At 49.8% G+C, this 19704-nt stretch overlaps 2 protein-coding genes across 2 annotated transcripts; one reads left to right on the forward strand and one right to left on the reverse strand.

The window, feature by feature from the left end:
- Window positions 1-396: 396 nt before the first annotated feature.
- LOC108577821 (cathepsin L1) lies at window positions 397-2186 on the reverse strand. The gene is made up of 4 exons (XM_017941028.1): window positions 2085-2186; window positions 1660-2019; window positions 1070-1230; window positions 397-592 (listed from the first exon to the last, which is right to left on the reverse strand). The coding sequence occupies exons 1-4, from the start codon at window positions 2169-2171 to the stop codon at window positions 397-399; spliced, it is 804 nt and encodes a 267-aa protein (XP_017796517.1). The 5' UTR covers window positions 2172-2186.
- A 1624-nt stretch (window positions 2187-3810) lies between these two features.
- On the forward strand, window positions 3811-15286 carry LOC108577843 (microphthalmia-associated transcription factor). The gene is made up of 7 exons (XM_017941054.1): window positions 3811-4357; window positions 7008-7215; window positions 7583-7960; window positions 11463-11652; window positions 12115-12190; window positions 12997-13276; window positions 13953-15286. Exons 1-7 carry the CDS (start codon window positions 4089-4091, stop codon window positions 14190-14192), a joined length of 1641 nt encoding a protein of 546 aa, XP_017796543.1. The 5' UTR covers window positions 3811-4088; the 3' UTR covers window positions 14193-15286.
- The last annotated feature ends 4418 nt before the right edge of the window (window positions 15287-19704 follow it).

A 19704-nucleotide genomic window follows, 5' to 3' on the forward strand; every position in this document is an offset into this window, starting at 1 on the left:
CTTTACTCTTCCACCCTTCCCCGCTCACGATAAAACGGAGAGTATGCATCACCAATAGGTTCCTCGTTTAATCTTTCACGTATACATACCAACACATTCGCCAGCGCTACAACATTCCTTAAGTACTCTCCCCCCGTCCTCGATCTTTTAACCGGAGCTTATATCTTTTAACCCGCAGTACCGCTCTTTCGTTAATTTCATTAAAAACGTTTACATCTCGATGTGTATACCGGGGGAATTATCAGCGGCAGGAATTAAACGACAGCCTCAAGGTCGGAGCAAAGTATCGCCGCTTCCGAGAACGATCCTCCAATTTTGCTTCCTTCTTTTTAGACTGTGTGTCGCAGTCAGTATTCGGGACAAGGAAAAACAAGCGTGTAGAATGTGTGAATTGATTTAAACTTTTGCATACGCCGCGTAATTAGCTATGCCACATCGGTTTTTGTTTCTAGCCAAACGCATGTATCCGTTTTCACCCCATCCGTCACCCCACCAGTTCTTCAAAATCCATTCGGTGGGCGTGTATCCAACGATCAGCATAGCATGATTCACCATGTCCGAGCTACAGAGTTCGTCGTCGTAGACCCCTTTGCTGCGAAATGAAACAAGAAACTGGTAAGTGGTGAAGATAAGCAAGTGAAGTGGGGCTTGTTACCAAGTAGGTTACTTAGTAGGTTACCTAGTAGGTTACCTAGTAAGGTTACCTAGTAGGTTACCTGGTAGGTTAGGCAGAACCTAGAGAGTTCAGTGACTTGGGTTCGTTGCCGTTTCAGGGTCATTGCGTGAACGATGCACCAAAGGTTATCGTGCAACTGGACCAATTTCTTTGAGTATCTGTCAGAAGGGGATGATACGAGTTTTCGTATTCTCATCTTTCGCGTAAACATTCAACCGAACACGAGTTGATCGCGTGTCAACAATTCTTCTCGCCAAGTTTTCCACTTTCTCGCAGTTTTTCTAGGCGGACGAGGAATAGGTATCGGTAGCCGATAGCCGACAGCCGGTAGAGGAATTCTCGCCAAACGAAACGTAAATATACTTAAGTACATACATAGTGTCTACTACTCACTGATAAAGTTGGAACGTTTTCGGACTGGCGTTTATCGAAGCAGCTATGGGACCTATCGTCGCTACGGCAACCTCCAAAGCTTTCTCGTCGCGTGCTGGTAAAACTGCCCACGAAGTAATGTTCACTACGCTCAAGTCCCTTTGGAAGTGGCACGGCCCTTGCTGAAACGTCATCGAACAAAGGTCCAATTCTGTATCCTTGCCTTTCGTTCGCGTACGAGTATGTATGTCGGTACGTGTGTACACGAGAATACGCCACATGTACGAACGTACAGACCGCGGATGATGTAATTTGAAAGTAATACGAAGAAATTTCAATTCAACATTGCTCGGTTTCCTTTCAACGTCCATTTCTTTACGTAACGTTTGTTGACGCTTGTGAATTCTCCATGTGTAGGTGTACGTTTCGCGTGACAATTTTTTCGTCAGATCAGCCAAGAATATACAGGCCTGAATCGCCACGCGAAGATAAGCGTTACGAAATTCGCGTTCTCTTCTCGAAAAGACGAGAAAATCGAACTTTATCTTCCTCCCCAGCCTCGTCCGCTTTTCTTTCAGAAGAGAAAGAAGAGAAAGAAGGGAGCAACGTACTTTTCCTTTCGACGGATAATGAATCCGAGCCATTAACCCGTTTGCCTTCTCGAGATACCTCAGCGTGTTTCTTAGAGAGCCTCCGGAACAACCTAAATTCCCGGTAGACGTACTGCAGTCGATCAGCTGTTGTTCGCTCAACGGAATCAACGTGCCAGTTTGTTTAAAGATTTGCCCCTGAATACTGCCAGCTATCGAATACGCGTAACAACTTCCGCAGTCTTTTTGATTTTCCGCTCGCGTCTTGAATCCGGCCTCGCGCCAATCCATCTGCGCTGGAACGCGGCGGGGGTCGTGTAACATTGCCCCGACCATCGCCTCTTTCGATACACGCCGCTTACGACTTGGTATCAGTTTCACCTGCGAAACAGGCGAGGAGGAACAAGATGAAATTAATCCGGCAAAGAGCAACCGATTATACCAACCATTTCTCGTATGTACTGTCTGGTTCCAAGATCGGCGATATGATTATCCCTCAACGTGTAGTTGTGATGACCCGCAGCTGCCATCATATTATGCTTATAAATCGCCACCAGATTTTCCTCCCAAATCAGCCTTCGGCTAGTCTCCACATTTCCAGAGTAACTTTTATTGTAACGGACCTGTGCCAATAATGTCCCAATATGTAATATTAACGATATACATACAATGTGCGTGCCGATAAATTATTATTTCATCACGATGGTACTATCGGCTACCGGTATTATCGAGACGATAAGCGATATGCGACGTCCTACCTTGTACGCGTTCCAATACTCGTCCAGCTTTTCCGCTACTTCCGGAGGAAACCGATTCTGCTCGGCAAACACTTGAATCCCATCGATTCGCCAGGTAGCTAACAAGATAATCGCAAGTGTAGAATACCAAAGATACATGGTAGATCGACGGTGAAATCGAATCGGAACGGGCATAGCCTTCTCGTCACCTCTTCCGAAACTCGACCAACTGACTCCCGCCACTGTTCCTTATTATTCAGATTTCGGTGGAACAAGTGTCAGCGATTTTTCGCAAATTTCGCAAATTGGTAACCGCAACAGACGTAAAACCGTCAAAGTTGCGCCATCTTCGACATCTATATATGGACGCGTGTATATTAACAATTCGAATGCTTTGCGTAACAGCGATGCATCGTGTACTGTTTACACGTGCCGATCGCTCGTGTTTATGCTTTCGACAATTATTCGTTGCGGTATCGAACGAAACAACCGTGTCTCGTCCATTCTCACTTCTTTCCCCTTTACTCTCGATCTAGTAATTAAATAAATTCACGTAGCTCATCAAGTATATGTGCAAGTACTTAAGTATCGTATGTTCTACGAGAGATTCGGAAAGAGAAAAACGTCTTTGGGAGATGACGATTCGCGATTGACTCGAAACATTCTAGAGTTTGCCGTAAGATGGCTGTACTCGTAAGAAATGTATAGATGTCAGTGTTACGCGGTTCTTCCTTACCGATAAAACGAGTTATTTTCTAGAGATACCGATGCAACGACGGTTCGGAAGAAAGGTTTTTTCTACCGAGAAAGTTGCGTTCTTTCCAAGAAAGATACTGCCGCTTTCCGGGGGAAAACTGTCGGCGGAGTGGTGACGCGAGGTGAAATGGAGAAATCGCGCCAAGTATGTGGGGTATGAATCGTACATACATATTACGCTAAGAATATCGCGTCGCGTTGCATCGCGTGCCATCGAGTGGAGTTCTGTCTAAATTCGCCCTATCGTACATACTTACAAACTTGTTTCATGTTCGGCTTATCGTGGGAGTAGATATATGTGCGCGCGACCGGTCATCGGCCAAGTCTCGATGTTTCTCGTTTGTCCGCTTTCTCTGACTCTACGCATTGACAAGGATAGTGATTGCTAGGGAGGTGAAACGCGCGGGGAGCAGAAGATCGCGGATGTTGGTGAGAAACTCGTGATCTACCTACCCGTCCCACCAACCCCTCGTCTTGCGTACATGCTCGCTTCAATCGAGCGAAGATCTCGAGCATGGTGGAGAGAGAATCGGGCATCGAGCGTCGAGCGTCGATCGAGACTAACGAGTGGAACGCGGGTTCCCCGCTCGCCCCGAACCGGCCGGAAAGCAGTTCTCGCGCGACTCTCGACTCCCGTCTCTCCCATCTCTCGCTACGATTATCATTCGACACGCGCGTCTCAACTTCTGCTAGTGGGGAGGCGCCACGCTAAAAAGCAAAACTCGAAAAGGAATCTGGTTGTCTGGTGGAATCGTGACCGTTTCTCGTCGGGAAATTTCATCGGAAAGTTTTGGTTCGTCCGTGGCGAGTGGCGTCGCGACGCCCCAGTCCGCGCCGCGCCGCGCCACGCCGTGCTGTGTCGTGCCGTGTGGTGCCGTGCCGTGCCGTGCCGTGCCGTGTTGTGCCGTGTCGCGCCGCTCTTCTACCTAACGCGAAAGTTAAAAGCTGATCGCAAGAATGGAGGAGTCCGGGATCGACATGGGTTTCGATCTGGCGGCTATCACCGCGGATTTGGAGCATCGCGAGGCGAATCTCTGCGATCGGAGATATCAGGAGAAGCAGAACGGTGTCGTTGGTATCGAGGAGCAGGCTAACTTTGAGAAACACGGTAGCAGAAATGACAACAACAACCACGAGGATTGGGAACAAGCCTTGTCCTTTTTGTCCACACCGTTGCAAGACATCATGTACTACGAATTAAAGAGTCGAGCACCGAATATCGACAGGTAAATGTCGTACGGCCGATCTTGTTACGGCTTTCGAGTCCGTATCTTTTCTCCTCCGACCAATTCAACTATTAGATTTTACGGCCGCATCTCGACGTCGATCCACCGTTTGCAGCTTCTTCGATTTCGCGTTGCATTCTACGCCCGTCTCCGTCACTTGTACGTTCTTGGCCTGGTTCGGCTGAACTCGGCTCGGTTCGTCCAACTCCGGTTCGTCTCGGCTCACGTTCGGTTCGTTTCACGGCTGATCCATCCATCGCCGTTCTCGTACTGCGCCGATCTCGATCTTGGAAGGGAATCGATTAGGATACCAAGCACCATGCGACCGGCGTTTCGCAAAAAAAGGAAAGTGCTCTCTGTCGCTCCCCCATCCCCGTCGCGGCGAAACGTCGGAAAGTTGGATCATGTGGCAAAATGAACGAAATTGAAACGCGGGTACGTGGGAATGTTCGAAACGCGTTCTCGCGTAAATATCCACGTTGCCAAGAGAGCGACAATCGGCTGCTGGCGCGTATATCGCTTTAATTTCATCTCTTTCCTGATTCGTTGAATATCTCTAAACGACGGTGCTCGGTATACATACAGTCGACGGTTAAGGGATTTGGCGCGGGTACGCGAATGCGCGAAAACCGCGCGCGCCAGCGTACAAGCGAGCGAAACCGAAACGGTTGGAAAAAGGAGAGAAGGGCGACGGATCCAGGTTTAGAGCTACACAGAAGCGTTGCTTTTTCGTAGCTGGTGGCGTGGTGTGGTCGTCGTCGATGTCATCGTCGTCGTCATTATCATCATCATCATCATCATCATCATCATCATCATCGTCGCTGCCGCGTTTGTCGTCTTGCACGATGTCTGTGACAACGGAAAGTCGCGACATCTGGCTTTAGTAGCGTGGCGATACCTCGGTTAGCCTGGCCGCGAAACGTGTCTACCTCCAACGGAGGACATGCAACAGCAGATATCCGAGACAGTGCGGCAAATCGTCGAATTTGAGGATTTAGTGTCGCGATTAAATCAAATAAACGGCTTCAGCGGCTCCGCAGCTGTCACCGAAACAAGAACAACAGTTACGACGACGACGACGACGACGACGACAACGACAAAGACGACAAAGACACCGTCGGGTTGGACGAGTGCTGGCTGGCTGACAGTTCCGCGTTTCGTAGCCTCGGAATCAGAAACGAAAGCGGGAACGGTGTCGGTACCGGCACCGACATCGGCGTCGGCGTTGGTGCCGACGTCGACGTCGTTGCCGTTATCCAGCCAGCAGGCGTTCGGCTCGATTCCGTTCTCACGACGTTACGTGCAAGCGAGCAACTACTGGTCGTCCTGGTCGTCGTGTCCGTGTTCGAACATCGGGTCCTCTACTCCGGATCGTGACTGGGAAGAAGGGAGACAGGAGAAGGTGGTGAAACGGGAGCAAGCAGAGCAACGCGTGCGCGTTCACATCGGTATCGACGAGGATCTGCGCATGATCCTCGAGATGGATCCGTCGATCGTCGACGGAATGCCCACCACGCCTTCCTCTCTATTACCCAGCAATTCTCGGAGCAACGGTCACGTCGCGTTCGCACGCCCGCAAGGCTGGTACAGAACTGTTCAAACGGTTCGAGCTTCTTAAAATCATTTTCCTCCTCGATTCACTCGAGGATAATAGCCCTCGCTATTAATCTCTCACGCCTCCTCCTCTTTCATTTACTTACATGGATCGCGTCCACGCCCGATTTTCCGCGAAATCTATGTCCGTCGCTTCCCTTTACCACTACGTCTCTACCTTTTTGTCGACCGTAAACATTGCGACTAAATATAAGTGCGTCCTTGGCTGTTGCGCGTAGACGTGTTTCGTGATGTACATGTGCATAGCATCTCGCGTACTCGATTCTCGTCGTTTCCTCTCGCTCCGATTTTTCCACGTCGTTCTAGCGATCTACATGTATGTATGTATGTATGTATGTATGTATGTATGTATGTATGTACCTGGATATCTACAGGCAAATTCGTTTCGTCGATCAACAACGGACGGTATATCGATCTTCTACAATAGAAAATAAGTAGGAGGGAAAGAACGAGTTGATAGAGACGAAGCAAGTGCTCAGTTTAGTTTTTCGCTGAAGGTGGTTACGTAACGCGCAACAGTTGCGAAATACACGAAACGAAGGGGGTGTCTGGATCGGTTGGGGACAAGCGAGAGAACCGTTCGACGGGCGCGTTCCGGTCCGGAAGAAAAGAAAGAATCTCGATCTCGAATCTCGATCGAAATTGCGCAGTCCCTCTATTTTCGTTTTCTTATGGCCATAACTTGGCCCCGTTCCCAAATCGGGAATACCTTTTAGACGAGCACGATTGCTAGCGTACCTATGGACCCCCCGACGGGGTCACACCCTGTCTAATTTAACGTTCAGAAGAGCGACCGCTTATCGTCGAGAGTACGATACAGAGTACATACATACATATATGCAGCGGAAAGGACGATCCCCCGAAATTTACAGTCTCTCTATCGTGCTGCTCGTAAATTGAATAGCGTTAAACTGAGAGTGGTTAAAGTTAAAAGTAAACGGGCAAGTAGCGTGTATGTATTCGGTGAATCGCGGACCGAGCGAGGAAGGATAAGAGATGGCGCGCGTAAAATCGAATCGTTTTCCATGATTTTCAGTCCACCGACGTTCAAGACTGCGACGCCCACTTCGCGCACACAATTGAAGCTCCAGCTGATGCGAGAGCAGCTGCAGGAGCAGGAGAGGCGAGAGGCAGAATTTCGTCAGAACTTGCAGCAACAGAGACCAACGGCTGCTCCTCCCAGACCAGTACCCTCTACGCCGCTCTCAACTATCGGGGTAGACGTGCCACCGCAAGTCTTGCAAGTACGATCATCGTCTTCTTCTCGTCCCCTCCCTCTCCCTCGCCCTCTCTACCTTACTCTCTGCCGCTCAGGCGCGCACGCACTTACACGTGACGCGCGTGTATACGCAAGTGCGACGCGCCTGCGCGTGCGAACCAATATTTTTATACTCGTACTACACACTGAAAATCACACGGTTGGCGTGATGGGGCACGAATGGGGCACGAATAGGGCGACACGTGCTTTATCGCGTGCTTCGTTCTGCTCGAAAATTGTCTTTTTCCGTTCGAAAAAGATAACAGATACATATCTTATCTAACGGCCCGATAACAAGGAGGAACAAACCGATTCCAGAATAGCATTGTAGACCTTGTGGTTACTGTTCGCAGGTACGCACGTTACTGGAAAACCCGACGCGCTACCACGTCGTTCAGAAGCAGAAGAATCAGGTGCGGCAATACCTTCACGAATCGTTTCGCGGTGGCAGCGACGGTGGCAGCGAGGGTGGCGGCGGCGGTGGCGGTGGCGGCGGCGGTGGTGCCGGCACCGACACCGAAGACCTCCTCGGGCGCAACTCGGTGCCGCCGCCGATGGTCGTCCAAAGCGCACCACCGGGACCAACGGTGCACCATCCGAAGCCGCAGCATCCTCATCTGGCCTCCTATCCACACGCTCCCACGGTGCTGAACCCGGTCGCGGCCAGTCCGGATCCAATCACCGGCGCCATGTCACCGGGACTCTCCAGTGTCGCAACCAGCAATTCCGAGGTACATAATCCCCCCCCTAGGAATTTCCCATCGAGCCGTAGTGAACCGAGAGAAGGAAGGCAGGAGCGGCGAGGAGAGAGAAGATGGATTCGAAATCGTAATTGCGAGCATGCTTCTCTCAGCCCGAAGGTCGAACCGATCGACCGCTTTCTTTTTCTTTGTTATTCGTCTCACAACTCGAGTCACGCAGAAACGGTAATATCGTTCTTTTCGCTACCGCTCGTTATACCTTACTTAGGAATATGTATGTGTGTACATAATTACATACCACGCGCAGTCGCTTCTTCCCCATTTTTCTCCCCTTCCTACAATCTTCCTACAATCTACGATACGCGTTACACCTTTCTATATTCTATCTACATCGCAGCTTCCGAATTCGTTCGTTCTTTCCTTGCAAGCATCCACTTGCCTCTCACATAGAACCGCACACGGAACCGGGTTAACGGAGAAACCAACTCCGTTACGACGACTCAATATACCCGAGGCGCGTCGTGCGATAACTACGAGAGCTGAATTCGTAATAGGACCGGACGAAAAGAGAAATTCGAACGGGGACGCAAGCTTGGACATTCGTAGAAGAATATTCGGGTAAAGAAGGTGCGGTGAACCGTGAAGGAGGAGCGAGGAGCGAGGAAGAAGAAACTATACGTAGTACAGTATACACAATACATATACATATGTGTGTACCCGTTGCCACGACAAGAGCGACCGACGAGAGAAGAGACAGGGCCCGAGAGACCTGATACAAGAGATAGCGCGACAGGCATGTGGGGATAACGCGGACGAGTGGAAGCGGCGGGAAGCGAATATGTATGTGGTCGTCGATATTAGCGGGCGTGGGGCGTCGCGGAGCTCGTGGCCGCGTGGCGCGTGGCGCGCATTCGAGCAGTAGCGAGTAGCACCGGAACGAGCCGATCGCCTTGCCTCGCCTCGCCTCGCCTCGCCTCGCCTCGCCTCTATGCGAGCGAGCTTTGGGTTTGCACGCGCGAGCAAACCTTGCCAAGTGTCCGGTTCGTCGCGTGCTTCTTCCCGGTCCCCGTCCCGTTTCCTCCATTCACCGCGATCGACGGATTCGTCGTGTGCCAACAGGACGCGAAGAAGAGGAGGTAGCGAGGAGGTAGGATCTCTGGATCGTGATCGGGTAGGGAAAACCGCGAAAAACTTGTCTCCTCGACGGAGGCTTATCGGTAATTGGTGTCGATCCGAAGTGATAACGCCGCGTCACAGGACTGTTTGCTAGCGCGCCAGTCTTACAGTCTTATGGCATTCGCAAACTCCACCTGTTCGACTCCCGCCACCGTTCCCTGCTCCCGGTTAACTCCCTGCCCTCCGTTCCCGTGTCTTCCTCCGTTGTAACTCGGTTTCCCTCCACGCCTCGCGGAGATCGAGAGATACGTTATTGGGTAACCGCAACCTTGAGGTGCGCTTAATCGTTGGTAGCCGGCGAGTCGCGACGGAACGGTAGTACGAGGAGAAAACGCAAGGTTGCCACGAACCAGCCTCGTATCGGCATCACACCCGTACAACAGCCCGAAAAATGCACTCGTTCGCCGATCGATCGATCGCGTTCCCCGTCCTCGCATCCATCTCCTGACGGATATTATTATACTGACCGAGGATCCGTCAATTGGCCTGTACCACGTGCGTGCGCGCCTCCTCCCTAGGATATGATTGCCGTTCTCGCCTCGATCCTTGCACCCACCTTTCTCCCCTTACTTTCTTCTTCCTCTCCGTTTCGTTTGCCATTCTCGATTTCGAGCTCGTTCTCCTTCTTTCTCTCCTTCGCGTTCCCGTACTCGCGTACTTTCTCCGAGTATCGCTTGTTCAGTGCTTCGATTGTCACGCGGCGGCGGTGCAGTTTCAACTCCGAAAGGAGAGCTGTGGTCCCTCGCTGATCGAGGATCGAGGACCGAGGACCGAGGACCGAGGACCGAGGACCGAGGACAGAGGACAGAGGACAGAGACATCCAACCGGACATCGAGGAAGAAGGAAACTCCGTGACAGGAGGTGAAGTGTAACGACGGCGATAAGATTTGCCGGCGTAAAGTTGAATCGGACTGTAATTGTGAAAAACGGATAGACTCCTTCTCCGTTCTCGTTGCAGCTGCGAACGCAGGACAGTGCGTTATCATCCACGTGCGTGCATGCGTGCGCATGCGCGTACGCACGTGTCTTATTATTGTAGAAACCGCGCGCAAATACTTTCTTGCCGGCAACCACACCATGCCAGTGTTCAATATAATAACTCGAAGGTGTAAGGTGAGTTGGATGCTTGGCTTCGTTTATACGTCCACCTAACCCTTTCGCGATCAATTTCCTCTCATTCACCGTACACGACTCTTTCGCGGCGTTTCACTCTCACCGATCGATATCGATCAAACGATCGAACCTTGATCCGCGAAGGTCGCTTATCGCCTTCGTTATCCACCTTCTTCACGGCGCGGCGCAAACGACCACAAACACGCGAGTGTATATTACGCGCACTTTGGATGCATACCTAAGTACGTGTGTCTGTGTATACCAGCCAGCGGACACGGTACAATCGCTTCCGATCACGAACCGTAGATCCGCCCCGGACCTGAATTTCTCCATTTTCGCGCTCATCTGCTCCTCTCCTCGATCGCTCGGTCGAGCACACGAACGCGTCTTGCGATTCATCTTAATCGAGGACAGATAAGGACGACGATCACCTCGATACCTGCTTATCTCTGTGAAAAAACGCGTAAAAGGTAGGAGAACGCTTTCGGAGGATCCTGTGGACACTTGTAATAATCGCGAAAAGGACATGGAGAAGATGGACCGAGTGCCGTCCAACCCAAGGACGATTTACCAAACGGAACTTGAACAGCAACCTCCGAGTGCAACGACGATGTCGCATTTTTCACTTACGCAGCAAGACAGATGTAAACGCGATACGACGAGACGAGACGAGGCGCGACAGGATAAGACCTGACGCGACACGACGCGATACGATGCGACTTTGCTCGTGATAACCGTCTTATCCGAACGGTACGCCACCACGTACACTCTCACCACGATTCCAGATAACATTCAGATGCATTCTCTTTCGCACAATTTCCAATTCTTTCTTCGCCCACCTTCTTCCACCGCTTTCTCTCCCCAATCTATAATACATACATATGTATCTTTCCTCTCTGCCGCGCTACACACCGTTCTTCCACAGACAGACGTCGGTTATTATTGTTACGTAATGTTTACGTAACTTACACGTACGCAACTTGGATAGCCATAAGCGACGTGGGCTGAACGCGCACGTGCGACCGATCTCGAACACCACCGATCTCGCACCGTTCCACTCTTCCAATATTTCCACGCCTCTTCCCTCTGCGCAAATCTCCGATTCCACCCGAACACCCTTCCGATGCAGCCGCCCGTTAATCCGGATTAACACCGCATCCCCTGCGACCACGAGTTAGGAAGATCAGACATCGCGGCGTGAGAAGAGTCGGAGCTCATACCTTCCGCCCCTTATGATTACAGGCGGAGGATCTTCTCGACGACATTTTGTCGTTCGAAGCTGGCTCTTTGGGCGACAATTTGAAGGACGGCCAATCAGCGAGTCTAACCAATATTCCAGAGCTACAAATCAAGCCGGAACCTCTGTTACTTACGGAGGCGGAGATACACGCTCTTGCCAAAGACCGACAAAAGAAAGACAATCATAACATGAGTAAGTACATGTGCATGTAGTAGGCATGATTGACCGTATATCGTCGCTTCGTTGGCACGTCGCCTCGCCTCGCCTTCGCGTCGCGCTACTCTATTACCACCAATTATAATTATTAGCCGTGTGTGAAAAACCTTAACGCGTCTATTTCGCTTCTGGCCGTTTGGATAGAAGAGCCTTTTTTTACAAATTACATTAGCAGCCGGTAAAACCGATAACGAGATGCAACTGTATTTATTAAGCAGCATGCCTGCTATCGATGCACGAGCACCGCGCCGCGCTGGGCCGGACCGGGCCAGGCTGGGCCGGCTGTCGTTCGTTCCTTCCTTCCTTCCTTCCTTCCTTCCTTCCTTCCTTCCTTCCTTCCTTCCTTCCTTCCTTCCTTCCTTCCTTCCTTCCTTCCTTCTTCTCTTTCGACAAGCTCGAGCGTGAAGAAATTATAATTCCTATTATCGTAACTTTCAGTCGAGAGACGGCGACGGTTCAACATCAACGACAGAATCAAGGAGCTCGGCACTCTCTTGCCTAAAACCAACGACCCGTGAGTACAACTTGTTGTTTCCCTTTTCTCTTTTCATCCACGAACCACCTTCTTCTTATTCTTCGCTAAGGCGGAACGTAGACGTATCTCTTCTCGGGAAACGCAACAGTCGGTAACGAGCAGCGTCTTCCAGCATGAAAGCTTCACCAGCCAGTTCGCCGCTCGTTTATCCTCCCAACCTTCAAAACTAAATAGTTCTCCCTCTCTCCCTTTTTCCCTATCTCCCACGCTCTCACTCTTCTTCTTCGGTCCCTACGCTCGGTCCGCACGCTACATATATGTATATTTTAGAAATGGTCTGGACGAACCCATGTCCCTGGATCACCGCGGTGTCTTTAACCCCATTGCTGTCGTTGTGTAACGTTCACGAATAAGGTGACTACATAATGATAAGTGGATGATACCGGCCTTTCCAAGATCGGTATCGGTGCAAAAGAAGAACGTGCGATTCGCGGGTAGACCGAGATATCGTCTCTTCGATAACGAAATGAGCCTTGGTCTAACAACTACGGCAAACATGCGCCGGTTAGGTTAGGCGACACCGTTTTCTCCATCTCGGTTTTGCCCGTCCGTCGGCAGGCATATCTCTTGCGTTTCGTATTATGCTCTTTTGTTCGAATTTCAAGGTTAGGTCCGTTCCTACCAGAATTCTCGTTATATTATGTACATACGTCGGTTGCGCGGCACGGCGGCACGACGGCACGACGGCACGACCGACAGAGTAGAGGCGTGAAACTGTTGATAGAAAGTGTGTTGCGTGTACTTATAACACGGCATAATCCGTCCGCCGCCTTGGCTTGTTCCAGATATTACGAAATCGTCCGAGACGTCAGGCCGAACAAGGGCACGATCCTCAAGTCCTCGGTCGAGTACATAAAGCTGTTGAAAAACGAGTTGACAAGGATGAAGCAAAACGAGCTCAGGCACAAGCAATTGGAACATCAGAATCGTCGACTCCTCTTACGCGTTCAAGAGCTCGAGCTCCAAGCTAAGGCGCACGGGCTTCCGGTTTCCGACTTCAATTGGGCCTCCACTTCCGCTAACGTGCTCAACGCATTTCCTCGAAACAAGCTCGAGCAACGCAAGGTAAACATACATGTACCGCGATATACATATGTATGTACAATTCTCGTCCCCTGCATCCGAAACGCATCGCGAAGCTGCTTTGAATTTTATCAAGGTTACGCCGATCAGCGCCGATATGCAGCCGCGATCGTTTCACGATCCTTGATCCGAATAAACGTTCGCTTCGTTCCCGGGACTGGTTTCATAATCCGCATCTGTTCTTACGAGACTACCAGCTACGAAATCGCTCGTTTCTGCGTCCTCGCTCTCTCGCTCTCTCGCTCGCATAGGAACTTATAAAACACGTACACCGCGCTTTCCAGCTCCCTCTGCATCCACTCAGCTGTGCTCCCGCTCCTTCCTCCACCACCCGCACTCCATCAGCCGCTTCACTCGCCGCCCGGCCACCTCCGTTCCTCCTACCATTCCCCCTCGGTTTCCCATTCATTCTTTTACTCGCACAATCGCGACTTTACTTGACCACGTTTTCGAAAACGAATTCTCCTGGGCAGGGTGCGTGCAGAAATGTTGGGACGCTAAGCATTATCGTTGATGAATTACTCGAGATAAAGTCTCGTCGGAGTGTAAGCAGTTTTGTCGCGTTGTAAAATTTCAACACTGATAACGTTACGAATTGCATTGCGTTTCAGTTTCCTCCTTCCTTTCTACGATATTGGCTATAGTTTGCTTGCAACAGATTCCAGAACTGGTTGCCGAAGAAGCAGCGGGCTTGAGCATGTCGCAACTCGACGATCTGATGGAGGACGACGGGAGCGGTCCGATTCACAGCGGCGATCCGATGCTCTCGTCGCCGCATCTTCCACCGCTGAGTCCTGCACCGGCCGGCTGTCAACATGGCCTACCAGACGAGGACACCCTCGGCAGTTTAGCACCGACCACGCCCAATTCCTCCTCCGACATGGACATTGTCGCGTAGCACCGGACCTCCGACGACAACCCATCACTGAAGACACGTCGCGAGCACACACCTAAGGGCAGAACAGTCGCTAGCAACCGCGAAAGCGAAAGACAAAATAGAAGAAACGACGACACGCCAACGTCACCGTTTCCATTCAACGCTAACGCGCGCCCCTTCTTCTTGTCTTTTCTCCATCAACGGCTGGCCGTTATTACCTATACGTGGAATGGATGTACGTTCAAACGAAATACGTGCGAACGGATACATATTTAGTAGTACATATAAAGAATCCCCCGAATTGGACGCCGGTTCGCGACCAAGAATCGCTTTATAATCTAACTAAAATTAATCGCGGACCACAGAGATTTTCTAGGTCAAGTTAGTGTTCCATGGGCCTCGGACACGCATACAGCATATGACGGACACTCGTGCGGGTCGCGAGTTCCACACACCGACGAACAAAACGATCAAATACTTTTCTAATTCGTCTAAGAATATCGGAAAGATGCGTCGACCGCTTCTTTCTTCCATTTCCTCAACTTTCAACTTCTTCGGTTCTATCCCACGCCACATTTTCTTCGCACGCACGCACGCACGCACGCACGCACGCAAACACACTCGCACTCTCTCCTACTCTCTCCTACTCTCGCTTCCGAACCAAGAACTTTCTTCGAAGAACTACATAGTCGCAAGCGTTATACGTATATAAGTATGTGTAGGTATTTGTCGCGAACAATATCCAGAGAGAACGGCTATGATACAATCGTTGGTTCGTTGGTTCGTTCGTTCCCTCGAATCGGAAACCGACGACGATTCGCGCAACGCGATGTGCCATGCAACACGTTCCAAGATATCGACGTACATACAATATGTATAAATTACTATGTACATATAACTTACTTATGTACTTGTGTACACTGACGCTAGCGCTGAACGAAGGTGGTTCGTTAACATTACGGACGGAAAGATTTAGGTAACTGACAATTAAAGCGAACGTGTATACTGTGAACTAGGCAGGAAATCACGCACGCGCGTGTATAGGGGAATGTGCGTGTGTTTGTGTGTGTAAGTGAGTGAGTGTATTCTTTTCCCAAGTATTTTGCGTCGGAAACGGCTGGAGATTTGCGAAATATTTCTGGTAGAATGGTACAGTCGACGTCTACAGAGACGTCTATTCGTACGATTGATCGTGGATAATGCCGCCGTTCCTGTCGCTCTGTGATCCTTTTAATATGTATATATATATATATATATATTACAATCGCGTTTTACCTCGTTAATGCGTATTATTCGCTCACCGTTATCCACGGAAGCTGCATGCGAGAATTCTCCGATAATTCTCGAGGGTGACCGCGAGAAACTACAGAGTATATAAAGAGACGTTACGAAAACGGTGGCTTTAGTTTTTTCATCTCTCCTCCTCCTCTTCCTCCTCCTCCTTCGGTTGAGGGAATTGTTGAATTTGAAAATTGCTGGATTACCGGAGTATTCCAGGAAAGAAAGAAGAAATTGTCCGATAATGAGAAGAAAAATTGAACGAGGCGCGAACGAGGCAACTTGCCGCTAACGTTAACCGCAGGGAATGGACTTAACGACTGCTGGTCTAGTTAACGACTTCTCTGGCTAGTTGGTTTACAGCGGCGTTCATTCTGCCACACCCCCTCTTTCACCCTCAATCTTCCCACTGATACGTGGGATGATACTTACATCTCACTCTTCCTCTTCCTCTGCGACACGGAACAGTTCGTGTTAACCCATATGTAAATGTGCATACCAAAAGACTGCTCGATACAATTCACTGGCATTCCCATTCGCACTTCTATGTATAAATTCGAGCAACAGTCTGTGAATTTCATCTTTTTGTCCGTGCCGAGAGGCACTCGACGAGCAATTAATTATTCGAATTGGAGTTTTCCGGTGCCGTACTCCAGCGTGCAATTACTCCTCGTTGAAAATAGTGTAAATATAATGCATCTCTCCTTGTTCCTCTTCCGACAGACCAACGTCGTTACACGTCGCCGTCGCCGTCGCCGCCGCCAATGCACCACCCCATCACCTCCTACATATGTATCTATGTATACATCTATATATATATATATGTATATGTACTTATTCGTGTAGCTTTCTTGCCTCGCTCGCATTCGCCGATCCCCGTAACGTGCCGACCCCGGCAAGGGGTCGCTGGAGCTGCGCCTCCTCTTCCTCCCTCGCGCCAGTAGCCAGTAGCGTTGGTTATTTCGACGCGACAGCACGTTACCTCCGACACGAGATCGTTAATCGAGGCGCACGCCTTTTCATAACACCGCTCATCCTCTCTACTATCGTCGTTTTAACGCTTCCTATCTTTCTCAGTTCACTTGACCAGAGTAGAGTGTCGACTATGTAGAGAAATTCGATGTAAATACATATAACTCGATGAACTACGAGTCCGTAGAGAGGCGTGTCATGCAGCTTGCTGACAACATGGTCAACTCTACCCGCTTCCGCGCTCTCGCCCCTTCTTTCCAACTCCAAACATCCCTTTTTCCCTCTTCTCGCCTTTTCTTCCATTCAAACGAGGAGGATCTGCATCCTCCTGCTCCTTAATTCCTTAATCACACGTATACGACGAGCGTGAAAAGCAGAACGCGTCGCGTTAGTGTACCAGCGAACGTAACGAGATGCACTGTGCGCGGCACTGCTCGGTGGGTGTGTCCGACGTCTCTGTCGGCGAAAACCTACGACAAACTAATACGGTGTAATGCTCCACCTCGATCCTCCAATCCACTTCAAGATCGGAAACCCTGCGCTTCTCCCAACTCGTCCTTTCTTCCAATTGATCTTCATCTGATCGGAGTACTAGCGGGATCCGCTAACGGTATGTATAATATTATATCCTCCTTTTCTTTCTCCCTTAAATCGCACGATCGTTGTAAAAGCAAACAAGGGTCGGAGTGCTTACCTTACCAGTCTCTTCTCGTTTCGCCCATCTCCTAACGAGATAAAAGCAGTATGCAAAGAGCAGAAGGGAAACGAGGAGAAGAAGAGTTCGTAACAGATTTCGATTTTTACCCAAGTTTCGAATCTACCTAAATAGATAGGGGGTAATAGACGAGAGGAGAAAACGTAGACCACCGTTGATCGCCAATCAGCCACCAGCTCTGCCTGCTGCCTGCTGCCCCAGATCCTAACGAATCTCGTTTAGCTGCACCAGCTTATAGCGGCTCCATTCTATACACCCCTCTGACCCGAAACGGCGAGTCGAAAAAGAAAAATGTGCAAAAATGTGCAAGAATGTGCAGAGATGCGAATGGCAACTGTCCGGAGGAAGTGGTACAAGGACGATAATCCCAAGATTTCCTCGAGACTCACCATCGTTCGCCACTACTTATCGGTCGGCAAACTTCTTAACAATAATTAACGTAAACCTAACCATTGCTATCCTCGCGGTATGCTATCGGGGAAAATCTAACGGCGAATTGCACGGTCTTCGATGGCTGGTGAATGGTAAATACATAGCTCTTTCTCCTCTTCTCGCGAATGTTGTATCGTGGTCGAGCGTAGAGGCCTGCCGGACGGTAGTAGCGTTGGACTACAGGTGGAACTGGTGGCATTTCGAGGAAGAAACACCGACGATGCTCGCGATCGAATGCATCGCTGAAATCGCCTCGAATACGCTTGAAACGAAGAAAACGGCAGCGATGGATACGGAACGCATCGCTTCTCCTCCTCCTCCGCCTCCGCCTCCGCCTCCCTCCTCCTCCTCCTCCTCCTCTTATATCTGACAACGTTTACGCGTCAAACGACGTCCCCTACGAATATGTAACGAGGTACCACCCCACCTCTACTGGCCTCGATGATAACTCCTCGTTCTCTCTCTCTCTCTCGCTCTCTCTCTCTCTCTCTCTCTCTCTCTCTCTCTCGCTCCTTACCCTAGTCTAATTATCCACTTCTTCCCGAGCTACGTATATTGCTGTGTATTCGTTATAGCTTTTCGAACCGAGCGAACGGACTCGCAACGGTTTACATACTCCTTTTCTCAAACTCGATACCTTCGACTACGATACATACATACCGAGGTATAATAGTCATCGTGACAACGGCTTCTCGTCCGTCTCGTGTCGTAACATGCCTGATCAGCGAAATTACGAAAGAAGCTTCGTCCTCGTGTGGAAATGCTCCTGAAATCCAACGCAGACATTGTGTTCATCGTGATCGATCTCTTCTCTCCTTGCAAACAATAGCACATCGGAAGAATATTTCATCGAGCGATCTTGACATATCAAAACTGCATACGGTATTCTTTCGTTTAACGCACAGTACTAAATCGTATGTATGCATTTATGTAGATCGAGAATTGCATAAACGAACCTAACTGTTCGATAAACTCCGAAATACGAGTAATCTGGACAATCCTATTTTACACATATGTATTTGGATTACACGTTTAGCGCCTTCTTCGCGACGAGCACATACGTTGATAATAACGTGGCGCAAGCGATCACCTGCCTTCGTTAAGCTATCGGCGCGATACATGTTCTCAACCTTATCAAACATCGGTAACCGTGCACCTATCCGTGTTTAGAAGAGTTAACAAAGCAAGAAAGAAAAAATGAAAGTGAAGGAGGTGAGAATACTTACATCTGCATATAGTACGTACGCAGATACATATGCGGATGTAGAAAGAAGGAAGGGAATAGACATACACGTATCGCAGACAATTCTCGGCGATTATCAGGCAGCGATCACGATGTTGCGTCGATGTAAATGAATCAAGGTGGAAGAAAGATCACGCATCTGGCATAAGAACTTTTCAAGTCACCGGCGTTGTCTCAAAACGATTAAAAAAACACACAAAAGGCAAACGTAACAGGCTGTTGTTAGCATGTGCACAGAACGTGGGCGAACACGCGGCTAGATATCGCTCGAACGAATCCAGATTCGGACTTTTGTCTCACCTCTCGAGGCTCGGGATTGTTTGGAACGCGCGATTGGTCGATCCAGTTTCCCCTCGTCTCTACCTTCTTACTTACCATTATACATATATGTATACTTACCTACATATTGTTTTCGACCCGCCCGTCGTCTCACCTTTTCCCAACCGAATCCTCCCATGTATCGACGTTCTGCACCGCACAATTAAGCGAACCGATAAAGGTAGATAAATCACGAGAGTTGCACGAGATGCCCTCGCGCGATTTTCATTATCTGCGACGCCCAGATACTTCTGCCCAAGAAAAAAGAGAAAAGAAGAGAATTACCATTCCTCGACGCACACGTCACGGATTGCACACCATTTTACAACGTTCACCTAAGTAGATACCGAGCTCGAGCACGAGATCGTCAACGATCCCTCCAACAAGCCAAAGATACGAGAAAGATACGAGAAAGATAGGAGAAAGAATGTTGGGGAGGGTAGAGAGGGGTTGAGTAAAGGAGAGAATTCGCGGCTCGCAAAACGCTTCGAGAGCCGCGTTCAGATTAATCTCTCGCGGACATAAGACATAATGGCACCGAGCTGCTCAATTACGCTTGGATTAGCGGTGCACGA

Source organism: Habropoda laboriosa, unplaced genomic scaffold (genome assembly GCF_001263275.1).
Source record: "Habropoda laboriosa isolate 0110345459 unplaced genomic scaffold, ASM126327v1 scaffold816, whole genome shotgun sequence".
In the NCBI taxonomy this organism is placed as follows: Eukaryota; Metazoa; Arthropoda; class Insecta; order Hymenoptera; family Apidae; genus Habropoda; species Habropoda laboriosa.

Coding starts and splice junctions, on each gene's coding strand:
- LOC108577843 (XM_017941054.1), top strand. CDS start 4,089: ATGGAGGAGTCCGGGATCGACATGGGTTTCGATCTGGCGGCTATCACC. Junction 4,358..7,007: donor CGAGCACCGAATATCGACAG/GTAAATGTCGTA, acceptor CATGATTTTCAG/TCCACCGACGTTCAAGACTG. Junction 11,653..12,114: donor GAAAGACAATCATAACATGA/GTAAGTACATGT, acceptor CGTAACTTTCAG/TCGAGAGACGGCGACGGTTC.
- LOC108577821 (XM_017941028.1), bottom strand. CDS start 2,171: ATGATGGCAGCTGCGGGTCATCACAACTACACGTTGAGGGATAATCAT. Junction 1,231..1,659: donor ATTATCCGTCGAAAGGAAAA/GTACGTTGCTCC, acceptor ATGACGTTTCAG/CAAGGGCCGTGCCACTTCCA. Junction 593..1,069: donor AAAACGTTCCAACTTTATCA/GTGAGTAGTAGA, acceptor TTCATTTCGCAG/CAAAGGGGTCTACGACGACG.